The 15818-nt window shown below is 39.9% G+C and overlaps 2 protein-coding genes across 2 annotated transcripts in view; one reads left to right on the top strand and one right to left on the bottom strand.

Annotated features, from left to right (window-relative positions):
* Positions 1 to 2342, bottom strand: part of LOC123121466 (U-box domain-containing protein 33) — a 5234-nt gene extending 2892 nt beyond the window's left edge. Inside the window, exons 1-4 of the mRNA XM_044541459.1 lie at positions 1855 to 2342; positions 1457 to 1578; positions 1208 to 1329; positions 901 to 1005 (exon numbers count right to left, since the gene is read on the bottom strand). Coding sequence (XP_044397394.1) covers positions 901 to 1005; positions 1208 to 1329; positions 1457 to 1578; positions 1855 to 2086 — 581 coding nt within the window. The 5' untranslated portion in view covers positions 2087 to 2342. The remainder of the gene's footprint in view (positions 1 to 900; positions 1006 to 1207; positions 1330 to 1456; positions 1579 to 1854) is intronic.
* Positions 2343 to 5307: 2965 nt separating this feature from the next.
* LOC123121465 (cleavage and polyadenylation specificity factor subunit 3-II) lies at positions 5308 to 10297 on the top strand. The gene is made up of 13 exons (XM_044541458.1): positions 5308 to 5405; positions 5495 to 5681; positions 5771 to 5843; positions 6379 to 6496; positions 6610 to 6683; positions 6834 to 6970; positions 7393 to 7456; positions 7744 to 7809; positions 7986 to 8055; positions 8276 to 8380; positions 8732 to 8873; positions 9249 to 9345; positions 9734 to 10297. Exons 1-13 carry the CDS (start codon positions 5381 to 5383, stop codon positions 10232 to 10234), a joined length of 1659 nt encoding a protein of 552 aa, XP_044397393.1. The 5' UTR covers positions 5308 to 5380; the 3' UTR covers positions 10235 to 10297.
* Positions 10298 to 15818: the final 5521 nt, after the last annotated feature.

Genomic DNA, 15818 nt, shown 5'->3' with positions numbered 1-15818 from the left:
TTTTAGTCGGTTTTTCATTTTTCAACGTGGGGATTTTTTGGCATGTTGGATGAGTGAAAAGGTATCCGTGCAAGTACTATACAGTATGTGTGTAAATTACATTAGAGTGTGAAAAATGCAATATGTTTATTCTTAGCATATTAAAAATCAGCATAAGATGGTGTGCAAGTTATTATAAGTTTATATTTCATTGTCTTTCTTCTTCAAGGCTATACCAATGTCGTTAATATATTCTTCCTTAGAACACTTTATTATTTTGATTTTTTTTTGTTTTTATTTTATTTTCTTTCTTATTTAAAGGTAATAACAATGCCACTAATTCATTTATTTTACCAAACTTCTTTTTATGAATCTCCACAATTATATATTTATTCTTCCATGTTATAAAAAAGTAATTTCTATGTAAATTATTTGAAAATTTTGTCATTATTTTTTATATTTATTTTCATTTCTTTCTTCCTAAATTGAAATACCAATGCCACTAATTAATTTTTATTTTTCAAAAAACTTCATTATTTTCATTTTTGTTTTTTAATGGTAATACCAATGCCACTAACTCATTCCTTCTTACAAAATTCTTTTTGCGAAAAAATCACTATTATATGTTGGTTCTTGCATATGATAAAAAAGCGCAAATTATGCGTAAATTGTGTGCAATTTTTGTCTCTGTTTATTTACTTATTTTCTTTTTCTTTTCTTTAAAGCGGAATACCAATGCCACTAATTCATTTTTCCTTAAAAAGTTTTATTATTTTAGTTTTTATTTTATTTTCGGTCTTCCTTAAGAGTAAAATACCAATGCCACTAATTTATTCTTTTTTAGGAAACTTCTTTTTACCAAAATTTCACTATTATATGGTTGACCGAAAGGCGTCAAGATGTTCAGACATATATATGTACCTAGTGCAGATGAGGTTTCCTTTGCAGACGAACCAGATCCTGCAGGAGGGGTTGGCCTTCCGCTGTACTGTCACTGCCTTCTTAGACTTCGGCGCCCGCAACTTCCTAGCATCCACACACCAGATCCATCACAATCACAATACAATGTACTATCGATCTAGCTAGGAAATACTAGTAGCTTGTATCGATCATCTCTACATCCACGCGCGCGCGCACACCGACACTAGAGGCACCAGAAATGCTGAATCCATCTTGCTACGTAGCATGAACTACTGCGGGACCGAGAGAGTGGTAGGTAGGCGGGTACCTGGTGTATCCCCGGTCAGCGGCGGCGCCCATGACGAGCTCGGCGATGGCATTGTCGTCGACGAGCTGGACCAGGCCCCTCGCGGCGTCGTCCCCCGACACGATGACCTTGCGCGCGTGGACCTGCTCCGATCGAACGCGACCGTTCAGCTCAGCGTCTCGGCGGTGGTGGGGATCAAAATGAGGATCGCCTCGTCATGAGAGGAAACGAAGGGAGGAGGGGTTGGTGTGGACGAAGGAAGGAACGAACCCTTTGACTTGCGCAGATGTCGATGAGGACGTCGAGGGCCTTGCTGGCCCTGTCCTCCTCCAGCTTGCTGTACGCGGCCACCTCGTGCTCCGCAAGTTGGCTCACCGGGACCCACGCCCCCACTGCAATCAAACAAGCGGCAAGGTCGTCGTCAGTCCGTACGTCCACCCGGCGATGCCACACACGAGATTCCTCGTCGACACACAAAAAGCGTAAAACCCAAAAGGTACTCCCAAAAATGGACAGAACAAAACTTAAATTAACCTCCCAAAAATAATTTGTAGTGCAGGGAGTTTTGATTGGAGCTTGAGCGCACTGCGCTTGGCAAAACGAAGATAATAGTACTACAGTACAGTATTTTCATAGCAGAGGTAAACAAGTAGTGGTAGTATGCTTACTCATGTTGATGCGGTGCGGCGGGCGGTGGACGTGGGCGAGGACGAGGCGGTGGCGGCTCCGGGGGAAGTTGGCCAGCACCCACCGCAGGTTGGCCCTCCACTCCCTCCCCGCCTCCTTCCCCACCGCGCAGTACACTTGCACCTCCGCCGCGGCCGCTCCCCCTCCGCGCTCCTCCTCTCCGTCCTCGTCCTCGCCCTCGCCGCTGCGACCAACGCCGCCTGCCTCCGCCATATATATGGATCCTCCTTCCGAGCTATAGCTAGCTGCTTGATCGGTCGATGAGCTGCTTCACTTGATCGATCCTCCTTCTCTTGATCTTCCACAAGGGGCTGCGCGGGAACGGCCGGCGAGCTCGGCACCCGGTGATACGGATACGACGTGGGAGAAAGAGAGAGAAAGGGTCGCGGAGGTAGGCTGGTTTCTACGTCTTCCTCGAGTGCGACTGGAACTGGTTACTTGGCTTGCTGCCTGCACCTAAAAGCTAGAGGTAGTTGCAGGAGGAAGAGGAGACAAGAGAGAGACAAGGACAACACCCATCGGAAGCAGTTGGAAGATGGTCGCGTCTCTGGCAGGCGGGCCCGCGTGGAGGGATATTCCCGGCACCTTTATCTCGGGGCTAGCTAAGCTACCTGGACTCTGGATGGATGGATCATGTTGACCAGACCTGCTCCTCACGAGCAGCCCGGCTTGAACTCGCCTTGCATCCATTCCAAACTGTGCAACAAAGACCAAACGTCGGCACACCGTAGACGCACGTATCTCCGAGTTTTGCCAAGGACATCATGCATCGAATGCACCATACGAGAAGTCGAGAATTGCATATAACATCATACAAGAACGAAGCGCTGGACTGAGCACATATGGCTGGGAAATTAGCATGGCGCGTCATGAACCCAGTTGACTATTCCGTACAAGGGATATGCTACGAACCTAATATGAATATGCTTCGACTTGCCTCATATACTAAACATGAAAGCTGTGGCAATTAAGGCTCTTGCACCCAATCAGACCTTCTTAATGACATGTGTCCCTGCATGATCGATACATGAGCAAGGACGGGAAGGGCAGTACAGTTTTCAAACCGTGGCGCTTAATCATGGTCACATTGGACGAAGTTAAGTACTACTACTAGTATTACTTTAAGACATAAATACATGATACACCATCTAGCAGCAAACTAAACTAATAAGCTGAGGTTAGTTGCCAGGACACCAACATTTCTTTAAAAAAACCCTATAGTAGCTCTGATGTCAGCGATGACGTGTCTCATAGAATTAGTAGTATGTAGATTCAAACTCTAACTGACTTGCTAAGAGGGGTCGATCGCCATGCTTTTATGCTGAAAATATCAGATAAAAGCACTCTAACAGAGTCACCGTATCAATCTAGATGACCAATCTTTTTGCAGCGCCTTACAAAATCAGGGTCATAGCTTCCGTATTTAGAGGCTAGGGACACTATCTTAGATTGTGCTCCGTAGCCAACCATGGGAAGGAAGTTTTTCTCATGCCTCCTTTTGCTTTCTTTTCTTCTTCCTCTTTGGTTTCTTCCACAAAGGAAGGGAGGCAAAAACCTTGCTAGAAGCCACCTGGAAAGGTGGGAAGATGGATAATCAATTTGACTAATCCCCCTTCAACAATGGGATTCCCATGGCTGATTATGTCGAGGCCCTTGACCGTGTGTTTTTTAAAGTGCATTTTGCATTTCTAAAATATTCCTCACATAGTTTTTGGAAAAAAGTCCAGGGTTGTATTTTAGAAAATGGCATTGTGTTTTCAAAACATTGTTCATCGTGTTCTATTTTTTCTTAGTGCATTAGAAAAAGTCCCAAATAATTAATAAAAAAGTTCACCATGTACTTAGAAATGTTCATCTTGTACAGCAAATGTTCATTATGCTATCTTTAAAAATCCAAAGCATACTTTACAAGTTTACAGTAAATGTTTAGGTCTGTAAAACATGTTGACTATTTGCTCAAAATCTTCCTCACGTATTTAAAAAATCTTCATGTATTTTTAAATGTTCTTGTGCGTTTAGAAACTGTTCATCATGTTTTAAATAAAAATACACCATGTTTTTCAAAAGGTTCATCATTTATTTTAAAATAGTATGTGTCACATTGTTATTTAGTTGAAAAATTGGTAAAAATATGAACTGCTTTTTTGAAAATTCATGACCACTTTTTGAAGTACATTACCATATTTTCAAAACATGCGGACACTGTTTATAAAAGTATGAAAAAATAAAACAAATAAGTTCTGATGTACCTCTAAAATATACTAGAGGATATCCCACACGTTGTTGTGGAATTTGATATATAGATTTAAATATTGTCTAGCATACTAATTCAGTCCTTACGATCTAAGTTATGTGAGAAATTTTGGCATAAGCAAAGATAATTATTAACATGAAAAGTTGTGTATGTCACAATTAAATGCAATTTGATTTAAAACCCACTTATAATAATGTACTTTTTTTAACACGGTACAGACACAAAGTGCTCATATACACGCGCATACACCTCACCCCTATGAACGCACACATGCACACCCTATCCCTATGAGCACCTCCGGAAGACTGAGCCGACATATCATCTTAAAATTTACGAAGTCACCGTAGGCACCTCGTCATCGACGGGAACGTCTTCCCCCACTGATTTCGCATCGCCAGAAATCCTGAAATAAATACCGGAATAAATGCGAGCGTCAGGACTTTAACCCTGGTGGGATGGGGATAGCACAATCCCTCTAACCATCCAACCACAGGTTGGTTCGCACTTATAATAATGTACTAATGCATGTTGCATGATAAAGGATTACCATGTGTAGATCGGACAGATGTCAGTGGATCAAGCTTGTAAATCTAGAAACTGCAACAATTTTGATGGTTTGAAAGTATGTCTGTTGAGATAATTAAAAGTAGTGGGATCAAATCTCTTAGCGATATATGGATTCTTGCATTTTACCTTATTTGGGACAATTGTATTTTACCTTATTTTTAGTGGAATTGTATTTTACCTAAAAGAACAAGAGAAGAAATGTGAAAAAAAATGAAAGAGCGTGCTACACGTACACGATAGGAGAACATGCAACCTGCCGCTACGTTGGGCCCGGCCCATGTTCCGTACGCTGTAGGCGAGCGATCCGCTCAGGACGAGGCGAGCACTGCCCCAGACAAAGCGCCGCTCCCGAGTCCGCCCCGTCCCCAGCAGCCATTCACCCTCGCCGGCGCGCCCCCACCGCCAATCCACCTCGCAAGCACAGCGCCGCCGCCATCCCGCCCACTGTTGTGTCCCCCACCCTCCTGCCCCAACGCCGCTGCACGCAGAAAAAGAGGAGAGCGCCGCGCCGGCGTCGCCCGTCCCCCCGTCCCCCCGTCGGCCGTGCTCTCCACTTCCAGGCCGCCTCCCCGCTGAACTCAGCGGCGCACCTTGCTTCTGCCCGCCGCCACCGCCCCCCCCCCCCCCCCAAAGGCACGGCGCCGCCTCCCCGCTGAACGCCGTGAGCTCTCTGCGGCCATCCAGACATGACCATCGATTGCCTCGTGCTAGGCAAGCGACCTACCAACCACTTCGTCTCACACCGTTTGACCGATCGAAACCACTCTGATGTTGTCCGTCTGTGTACGTTCGTGCTGCAGGGGCGGGGCAGGAGGTGGGGAAGAGCTGCGTGGTGGTGACCATCGGCGGGAAGCGTGTCATGTTCGACTGCGGCATGCACATGGGCCACCACGACCATCAACGCTACCCGGACTTCGCACGCATCCTTGCCGCCACCCCCGGCGCCGACTTCACCTCTGCCATCTCTTGTGTGGTCATCACGCACTTGTATGTGGGCAATAGCTTTATAGTTCCTCTGGGTCGATTGTTCCAGTTGCTGGCACGATTAGCTCACTTCTGAAGTTTGTCTCTTGCAGCCATTTGGATCATATTGGGGCGCTGCCGTATTTCACCGAGGTCTGTGGGTACCACGGTCCGATTTACATGACGGTAAGCCTAACTCTGTTCAGTTGTGCCAACTGTTGGTGTATACTTGGTTTTGTTCATGTGGTTACTGGTTAGGGAATATATTTGTATTTGTATTGGGGGTTGATAATTTTCAGATTTTACTGAATCTGAGCTATCAATAAGTCCTTGCTGGTAAATATTAATTCATAGATGCAAGTGAGTGAATGTCGTCGGGTCACGGAAGTTTTTTGATTTTTTTTTTCAAATTTAGTAAATAGTGGATATCATATTTGTGCAAAATTTCAAGATCAAACTCAATCTCATTTGCTAGGTAATTTTTTTACTGAATAATCATTAGGCATGGTTTATTCAGTACTACCTCTGTAAACTAATATAAGATCGTTTAGATCACTACTTTAGTGATCTAAATGATCTTATATTAGTTTACAGAGGGAGTACTTATCTTTTGATATTTGGAAAATGGGATTAATTTTATTTTATTTTTGAAATTCCGATGACTTCAATACTTTTTCCTGAGTTTTCTTCATATTCTAATTACAACCTGTGCCTCAAACAGTACCCTACAAAGGCTTTAGCTCCATTGATGCTGGAAGATTATAGGAAAGTAATGGTAGATCACAGGGGAGAGGAGGAACAGTATAGCTATGAAGACATTCAGAACTGTATGAAGAAAGGTAGTGATAGATTTCAACATTTCTTTCACTGGTCTACTCGCAAAATGATGATGCTGCCGCACAAGTATGCAGGGATGATAATTCTCATTTGCTTTTCATATTTGACCTTTCAGTCATACCCTTGGACTTGAAGCAAACCATTCAAGTAGATAGAGAACTTGTGATCCGTGCCTATTATGCTGGACATGTATGTTCTCATACCTATGTTTCTCTTGCGTCCAGCAATATCCTGAAATTATTATTCAAAGTTGTCAATTGTTCTCTGTGCTTACTAATTCTCAGAGAGTTGAGTGTTCATGTCTGTGCTTCCTAATCTAGTTATTGTGCCAAACTTAAGGTTTTGGGAGCTGCAATGATTTATGCAAAAGTTGGAGATGCTGCTTTGGTCTACACCGGGGATTACAATATGACACCAGACAGACATCTCGGAGCAGCGCAAATTGATCATCTGAAGTTGGATCTCTTAATAACGGAGTATGTTCCAACTCCAATTGCAAATATGCTTTTCTACACTATGTCCAATTTTCTTGGATTGTTGACCTAGCAGGTTTCTTTTTTTCTCTTGTCCTTTTTTGGGGTGACATTTCATTGCATGGTTTATCTTTACTAATGTCATGTTTCCAGACTGCTACACCACTCGACCTGTAGCTGGTTCATGTAATTAACCACTGCGCTTACCTGAAAATCAGTTGGGCTATAGTCGGAAATCACCTCTTTAAGTACTGAATAGGTTGGTCCATTTAGCTAATGTTTAAATAAAATAAATGTCTCTTCAATATTTTAGGGTTTATTTTTTGTTGTCTCTTACCATTACAATCAGGCATTAACAGTACAGTTCCGTTGTTTGGATATTACTTTTTCCATGTGTAAGTACAAATTGATGTTTCTATCTGCAGGTCTACATACGCTAAAACTGTACGCGACTCAAAGCATGCCCGTGAGAGAGAGTTCTTAAAAGCGGTATGGAACCTGAATCTTGACATTGCCAATATATTCTGCCTTGTAGATTTTTGTTGCATGTTTAATATGTTGGTGGAGCAAGATAATCATCAATGCTGATACTTGTGTTCTCCTACATCCAGGAAGTTAACATTCACCAGTTATTAAGTGCAACTTGTTCCAATAATGAATCTGTTGTCGAGTTCTTACAGTTTATTCTAAAATTAGTTGACTTGGCTATATTGAGAAGTTAAATTAAAATCATTTGAGTTTATGTATGCTACTCAGTGATAGTATGTTTTCTGTAGGTCCACAAATGTGTTTCTGGAGGAGGTAAAGTTCTGATTCCAGCATTTGCTTTGGGCAGAGCTCAGGTACCCCCACTTACTGTCAGTTATATGTGAGACAAGCAAATTTATGATCGACTGTATCACTATACTTAACTGAGTAGGTTCCCAGTGGAAAAATATTTCCTTGGGGGCACACTGTTTAAAACTTCCAGAATAGAATATCCATTTACATGTGACATAATTGATCTTATATGTGTCAGGAGCTATGCATATTACTGGATGACTATTGGGAAAGGATGAACTTGAAGATTCCTATTTATTTCTCAGCTGGTATGTGTTTTTTTGGTCATCTTAAAAAAAGTAGACCAGCGGGGGTGGAAACCCGCGGCATTATATTAAGAGAGAATGTGAGACATAGAATTCGACCTAAGGGGTCGAACCCAGCTCAGCAGGGCGACACCACTGGGCTACGTGCCCATCCACCTTTTGGTCAAACTTTAACTTGCTTTTATGAATTGTGTATTTATCTGACATTATATTTGTTCTATAGGTTTAACCATTCAAGCTAACATGTACTACAAGATGCTTATTGGATGGACTAGCCAGAAGATCAAGGACAGCTACACAGTTCACAACCCATTCGACTTTAAGCATGGTAACGTTCTTGAAAAAGCTTCTCAGTCAACCATGTGCAAAATGAATATAAAAAAGCATTCGATTGTGTAAAAATACCAAATGTTTAGTTCAGCCTTTAAAAGAAGACCTACACTTCGATCTTTGCCATTAGGTGAAATTTAGTTTTTTTGTAAGAAAAATTCTAAATGGATCTGCTGGATACTATGTCGGCTCGTCCATTGTGTCTCTTCTTAGCAAAGGTTCTTATTTGTAAGTTAAAGAATTTCTTTTGACCTAACTTAGCCTGTACATTTTTAAATGGAAATATGATATTTTGCTTTATTTGCAATTCCTTTACCAAAATGACATTGTAGGTTTTCTCACATTGCAGTTTGCGACTTCCAGCGTTCATTCATTAATGATCCTGGACCCTGTGTACTTTTTGCGACACCTGGTATGATTAGCGGTGGATTTTCCCTTGAGGTGTTCAAAAGATGGGCTCCATCAGAAAAAAATCTGGTTACACTTCCAGGGTATTGCCCTTAACTCAGAATTTCTGTTTTTTTCCATGTTTGCTAATGGCGTAGGAACAAACATACATGTTTATTCTCTGATGAATAAATTGCTCCTGTTGGGTTGTTACTACTGGTACTGTTATGGTGGAAAACATGAGAGGTCTACCCTGCCTTCTGCTTTAGTGAATGCTTACCTGCTTGGAGATGATGTCTTTCTCTTGGAGTTGAATGTTGTTGCTTTATAGTTTGTACTTGACGCATTTTTCTGCTTTGGTTTCTATTAATTCTTATTTCCCTCATCTTTTACTGAAATAAGTAGGGAAAACTTTTCTGCCTGTTTAAAATATATAACTGTGATATTTGTATTTTGATCTCACGTTTACTTTCATCCAGATATTGTGTTGCCGGAACCATTGGCCATAAATTGATGTCTGGAAAACCAACCAGAATCGATTTAGACAAGGAAACACATATTGATGTCAGATGTCAGGTTGGCCTTTCTTCATTTACAGTTCTCTCAGTCTACAGTAAAATTACATAGGAAGTGGATACTAGATTGACCTTTGGTTGATAATTTTCAACATCTTGTGCCATTTCTCATCAGTCATCACTAGTCCATTTAGTGCTTTATTGTGTTCCTAAAAAAATTGTATGTTGCTTATGCATGCTCAAATTTGTAACTTACACTATTACGAACTATTTGACAGATTAGCTCGACATAGTAACAAGTAAGTTCAGGTCTCCAGCTTAATGAATCACTTTTCTTGAAATTTTGGTAGTTAGCCTCTGTAATCCTTTTTTCCTGTGTTCATGCTTATCCTTTTCTCTGAATGTAATTATGCTCATACCAGTGTTATTTTTTCCATTCTGTGCACCAGATTCATCAGCTGTCATTCAGTCCTCACACAGACTCCAAAGGGATCATGGATCTCACAGAATTTCTTTCACCCAGCCATGTGATTCTTGTTCATGGCGAAAAGCCTCAGATGTCCTTTTTGAAGGAGAGGATTGAATCTGAACTGGGGATGCCATGCTATTACCCAGCTAACAACGAGACTGTCTCCATTCCGACGACCAAGAATCTGAAAATAAGCGCCACGGACAAGTTTATCGCAAGCTGTAGCACTTCTCAGGCTAGAGATAGTACACAGAAGTCGAATCTGATTTGTGGTAACCACCTGTCAGGAGCCAACGGCGACGAGAAGCTAGCGGAGGGCATTCTTCTGATGGAGAAGAGCAAGGACGCGAAAATTTTGTGCGAGGATGAGCTTCTTCAGTTGCTGGGCGCAGAAGGACATTCACTCCAATTTGAACCACTGCTTCACTCCAGGATTGGAGAGGCAGAAACCGACATTGTAGATGATTTAGCCAGTGAGTGAAATGACTGGATACTGTTTTAGCTTTAGTGGATGATCTGAAGATAGAATTAGTGTTTGCTTGCACCTCATGTTGGCTTTGAACCTCAAGTGCCAATCGAACATGCTGCAAAATTTAACAGTTCGATGGTTTTATAAGGACATCTCTCGGGTAAATCAAATGCCAGCCGGGCTGCATTTGCAACCAGTTTTGAAAGTATCAAGGATGCGTTCATAAAATATTAAAACAGAAAACACATAGATGGTATAAAGGGTGTTTGCGTGGTGACCAAGAGATTTTGCTCGTCACCCCAGCACACACCCTCCTCCGTGCTGGGCCGGCCGACATTTCCCTTTTTTTTCCTGTTTTCACGCCCAAAAATCTACGCGCCTGGTTTGGGCCTTGGGGAGCTCCTAGCTGCCGCTCTGTGCGGCAGGTTGTCGCCCGCACGCACAGGGCAGTCTACGACTGGGCCAGCCCATGAAGGTAGCGACAGGCTACGATTTATAGCTCCAAAAAAATGTGGCATCACAGGGTATCGAGCCAAGGATCTCTTCCGAAGATGCAAGGTGCTACAAACAGCTGAGCTAGCAACCTTTCCAGATCGTAAGACAACACAAACCCTTAAGAACAAAACCCGAGCGCATACTTGAAATATTTCCGTAATCCCGAACGCAATTTTTTCTTAGGCAACGCAAATCGTTAAAAACTGTAACATTTTCTGAAAATCGTGAACAATTATTTTGAAACGGTAACATTTTTTGTAATTCAACAACAAAATTTGGAAAAGCGGACATTTTTTAAGCTCCAAATCAAAATATGAAACATGAACATTTTTTGAAAACTGTGAACAATTATTTTGAAACGGGAACATTTTTTGTAATTCAACAACAAAGTTTGGAAAAGCGGAATTTTTGTAAGCTCCCAAACAAAATATGAAACATGAACATTTTTTTAAAACTGTTAACAATTTTAAAAACTCCTAAAAGACGGAAACATGAACATTCTTAAAAATTATTGAAAATGGGATTTTTTTTAAGTTTTGAATAATTTTTACTAACCTTACGAACAATTTTTGAAAAAACAAAAACAAAATTGGAAAACATGAACATTTTTTGAAATTTACGAACAATTTTGAAACACGAACAATTTTTCTTACTCTTGAAAGATGACAATATGAATATTTTTAAATTTTTGTGATTTTTTTTTAAATTTGTGAGCATTTCAAAGAAAAAAAAATTCTGAACAAATTTTTGAACTCCGAACATTTTATGAAATTTGGGAACATTATCTTGAAAATGTGAACATTTTTTGGAATTTACGAACATTTTTTTAAATGAGAACATTTTGTGAAAATCTGAAATGTTTGAACTTTAGGAACATTTTGAAAACACAAACAATTTTTTCGAAATGTGAGAACATTTTTTGAAAACACAAACATTATTTCCAATTTGTGAACATGTTTTTTGAAAACACAAGTTTTTTAAAACCCCGAACATATTTTCAAATTTTCGAACAATTTTGAATTATAAACATTGTTAAAGTTTGCGCATTTTGAAAAAAGAAAAGAAACATAAAAGATAAAATCGAAAATGAAAAAAAAAGAAACATAAAAGAAAAAAACTAAAGAAACCTAAATGAAAACCAGCCACAAAAAACAACAGGAAAAAAGAAAAACGGATTCAGGGAACCTTCTAGAAGGTTCCCAAAACAGGAGAAAAACGTTGCTACGCTAACCGCTAACGGGCCGGCCTAGATCCCGTCGCTCCCTCCTGAATTTTGTGCAAACCCTCGACATCTTGATGCAATGTGCGTCACATAGGATTTTCCCCTTGTTTGTTTTGAACCGGCGACCTTGGAGCTCCTATACGACGGCCAGACGCACAGGAGCGTCTCTGACTGGGCAGGCCCATACAGCGAAGAAAAATCGCAAATAGAACCGCGAGTGCTAGTTGCTAGGATCGAACTCGCGATGTCGCTCTAACCAACCCGTGCTGCCAGATACTACACCGTATGCCTAATGGTAAAAGATATTAGCGCGAACTCATTTTAACTATAACGCGATATTCACTCTAGCGCTGTAGCATACGGATTATTCAATTGTTATGAACACATTTTAAAAACGGAAATTGTAATTTCCGAACGTTCTCACCTTGTCGATAGATCCGAACAAGTTCGGCTCCAGCGCTCCACCTTCCGCCCGCTTTTTATTTTTCGCAAAAAAAATTAGCAGCGGTGGGATTCAATCCCTGCACCTGCTGCATGCCTTCTACTACCGGTAACCAACCAAGCTAAGTCTTTTATGTGATCAAAGTTATGTTACATTTCCTTTCATCGTATCACTGCTCCTTTGCATCTACAGCCAAAAAATTAGAAAACAAATTTGATGTTGTGTGTGGGGTGCCTTTGGACTAGGACTTGAGTCTCTCGTAACTAAGCTCTGGCCCATTAACCAGCTCACTTAAATTACTTTTGTTGTCTTACCCCCTAATTTTACGCTTTTAAATAGCCCGTTGGTTACAGTAGGCAGTTTCTATATATAGTATTAAAAACGATGTTGTCTCTCTACATTATGGTAGTATGTCTCGTTGTCTTTCTCCTATTTCTACCTTGTCCGAGGAATGTAAATAATGGACTGGAAAATTAAGAGGATTGAAATGGGAGCACGCAATCCTTGCTCCCATTATGGTAGCATGTTTCTCTCCATTTCAAGACCAGGAGCACGCAACCAATGCATGTCATCGGGCTCTTGGACTTGATAACTTAGGTACATAAATCACGATAACTTTGCCCCTTGAATAATAGTTGTTAAAAATATACCACCGATAATTTCTTTGTAAATAGCATGATAATATACACTCCCGGACTTGGTAACTTAGGAATAAACACCATGATAACTTTCACCTGTGGAAAAAAATATTGAAAACATACTCCGGTAACATCTCTGTAAATAACATGGTAATATAGGCTCCTGGACCTGATAACTTAGGTATAAACACCACGATAATTTTGACCCGTGAAAAAAAGTTGCTGAAAACATACTCTGATAACTTGCCTTGTGTAAATAGCATGATAATATAGGCTCCCGGTCCTGATAACTTGGATACAAACACCACGATAACTTTGGCCCATGGAAAAAATTGTTGAAAACATACAACCGATAACTTCTTTGTAAATAGCATGATAATATACACTCCCGGACTTAATAACTTAGGTATAAACACCATGATAACTTTGACCCGTAGAATTTTTTTTATTGAAAACATACTCCGGTAACATCTGTTTAAATAACATGGTAATCTAGGTTTCGGGCCTGATAACTTAGGTACAAACACCACGATAACTTTGACCCATGAAAAAAAGTTGTTGAAAACATACCCTGAAAACTTTTTGCGTAAATAGCATAATAATATAGGCTCCCGACCCTGATAACTTAGGTACAAACACCACGATAACTTTGACGTGAAAAATTTGTTGAAAACATACCACTGATAACTTCTCGTGTAAATAACATGAGCTGATAACATGGGAAAATGTTGTTAAAAAATACCTCCCAATAACTCATGTACGAACAACATGATAATACACGCACATGAGAGCTAATAACTCATATACAAATATCACGGTAATTTTTTGACCGAGGAAATGAAAGTTATTGAAAAAGATACCCCCGATAACTTTTGTGCAACATGGTAATATACACAACAAAGCTGATAACTCACTGCAAATATCATAATCACTTTTTGACCCCTCGGACAAAAGTTTGTTGAAAACATACCTCTGAAACTTTTGTGTAAATGACACGATAACTTGTGTATGACAGACGTGATAACTCACGTAGCCCGGGTGTGGTAACTTTTGGTCCCAAAAAAAGTTATTAGAACACATCAACATAGGATCTAGTTTCGAAGATCTCATCGAGACGATTTTTTTGTGTGAAGACGGTATTTCATTTGGGGCGACGGTTTGAGCTACAAAACATTTTGAAGTTTGGAAAAAAGAAAGAATCTAGGATGACATCAGCTTTTCGTCCTTTAGTGCATATATGCATGTAATTAGAGGGAGGAGTGCACTTGAAAGTAAAATTAGTCATTCTGATGCATGCGTGTATATAATTAGAGTGATGTAAGGATCGTTCTTGCCTATTGCTAAAATCCGAACGTTTGGTAGTTATAAAAGTCCTTTTAAAAAACACGAACACAATTTCGGAAATGTGCACAAAATTTGAACTTTTAAAATAGCTTTTGAATTACAGGAGCAAAATTTAGAATTTGTCGAATTTTGAAAATTTCTGAACAATGTTTGCAAAAGAACAACAATTTTTTTAAAAAATTTGAACATTTTTTGTAAGTTTTAAAACATGGGGACTTTTTTTAAAATTGCGAACAAAATGTTGATAACACGAACATTTTTTGCAATTCCAAATTTTTTCTGAAACAACAATATTTTCCTTAAATTTTGAAAACAAGATTTTTTTTCCTGAAATTCCTAAACACTTTTGCAATACAAATTATTTTATGAAATCATGAACAAATTTTGAAAATGAGAACATTTTTTGAAATCCCTGATCATTTTGTCAAACATGAACATATTTTGAAATCATGAACAGATTTTTGAAAACAAGAACAATTTTTTGAAACATGAACAATTTCTGAAATTGGGAACAAATTTAGAAATCAAGAACATTTTTTGAAATTCCTGGACATTTTGGAAACATGAACACTTTCAAAAATTATGAACACGTGAACATTTTTTTAAATTTGGAAAATATAATTGAAAATGTCTAACAGAAGAAACAGGAAAAAATAAAAATAAAAAAGAGAAACAAAAAAGAAAAGGAAATAGGAACAGAAAAAGAAAAAAAAGAAACAGAGAGAAAAAAAGAAGAGCAACAAGGAAAATAGAATGACCGGTCCAAGAACCTTCTAGAAAATTCCCAAAACTGATAAAAATTTCTGGAAAACCTCTAGAAGATTCCTAAAACCGAAACCTTCTATGTACTACAGATGGGCCGGCCCAATGGCTCGCTCGCTTGCCTTGTCTATGCGATCGCTCGACAATTTGACGCAAAATGCGTCAAATAGGGATTTTCGACCTCCTGGTCCTGCGTATGTTTGCATGGTGACCAAGGGCTTGTCTGGATCACTACCAAAACTTACCAAAATGTTGGTTGGCCCGTGGGCTGTGGTGCCAGAGATTTTGCTCGCCATGGTTGCCCGGCGCTCCGTTGTATTCGCTGGCCCGAGAACCCCGGCGCACACCTTCTCCTCCGCGCTAGGCCGAGCCATCTTCGTCTTTTCTTTTTTCTATTTTCACCTCCAAAAATCTGCGCGCCTCATTTTTTTTAAGCGGCGACCTCCTGGTCCTATGTATGCTGCAACAACCACCACACCACCTTCACCTGTTGTGTTCAGTTACTTCTTTCCTTTTTCTTTTTCCGTTTTTCTTTTTTTATTGGAACAGTTTGTTCATTTTCTCCTTTTTTTTCTATTTCCAATTTTATTTTTCTAAATGCACAAAAAAAAATTTGATTTTGTTTTTTAAAAGCGACGTAATTTTTTGAAAATCGAATTTCAAAATTGATAGAAAATTCTTAAAATTGAATGA

The sequence above is a fragment of the Triticum aestivum genome, chromosome 5D (assembly GCF_018294505.1).
Source record: "Triticum aestivum cultivar Chinese Spring chromosome 5D, IWGSC CS RefSeq v2.1, whole genome shotgun sequence".
Classification (NCBI taxonomy): domain Eukaryota; kingdom Viridiplantae; phylum Streptophyta; class Magnoliopsida; order Poales; family Poaceae; genus Triticum; species Triticum aestivum.
This window is presented reverse-complemented; position numbering and strand designations above follow the sequence as displayed.

What these genes read in the sequence shown, in the direction of transcription:
- LOC123121465 (XM_044541458.1), top strand. Translation starts at nt 5,381, where the DNA reads ATGACCATCGATTGCCTCGTGCTAG. An exon ending in TTGGATCTCTTAATAACGGA is followed by an intron (nt 6,971 to 7,392) that starts GTATGTTCCAAC and finishes TTCTATCTGCAG; the next exon opens with GTCTACATACGCTAAAACTG. An exon ending in TCCTATTTATTTCTCAGCTG is followed by an intron (nt 8,056 to 8,275) that starts GTATGTGTTTTT and finishes TTTGTTCTATAG; the next exon opens with GTTTAACCATTCAAGCTAAC.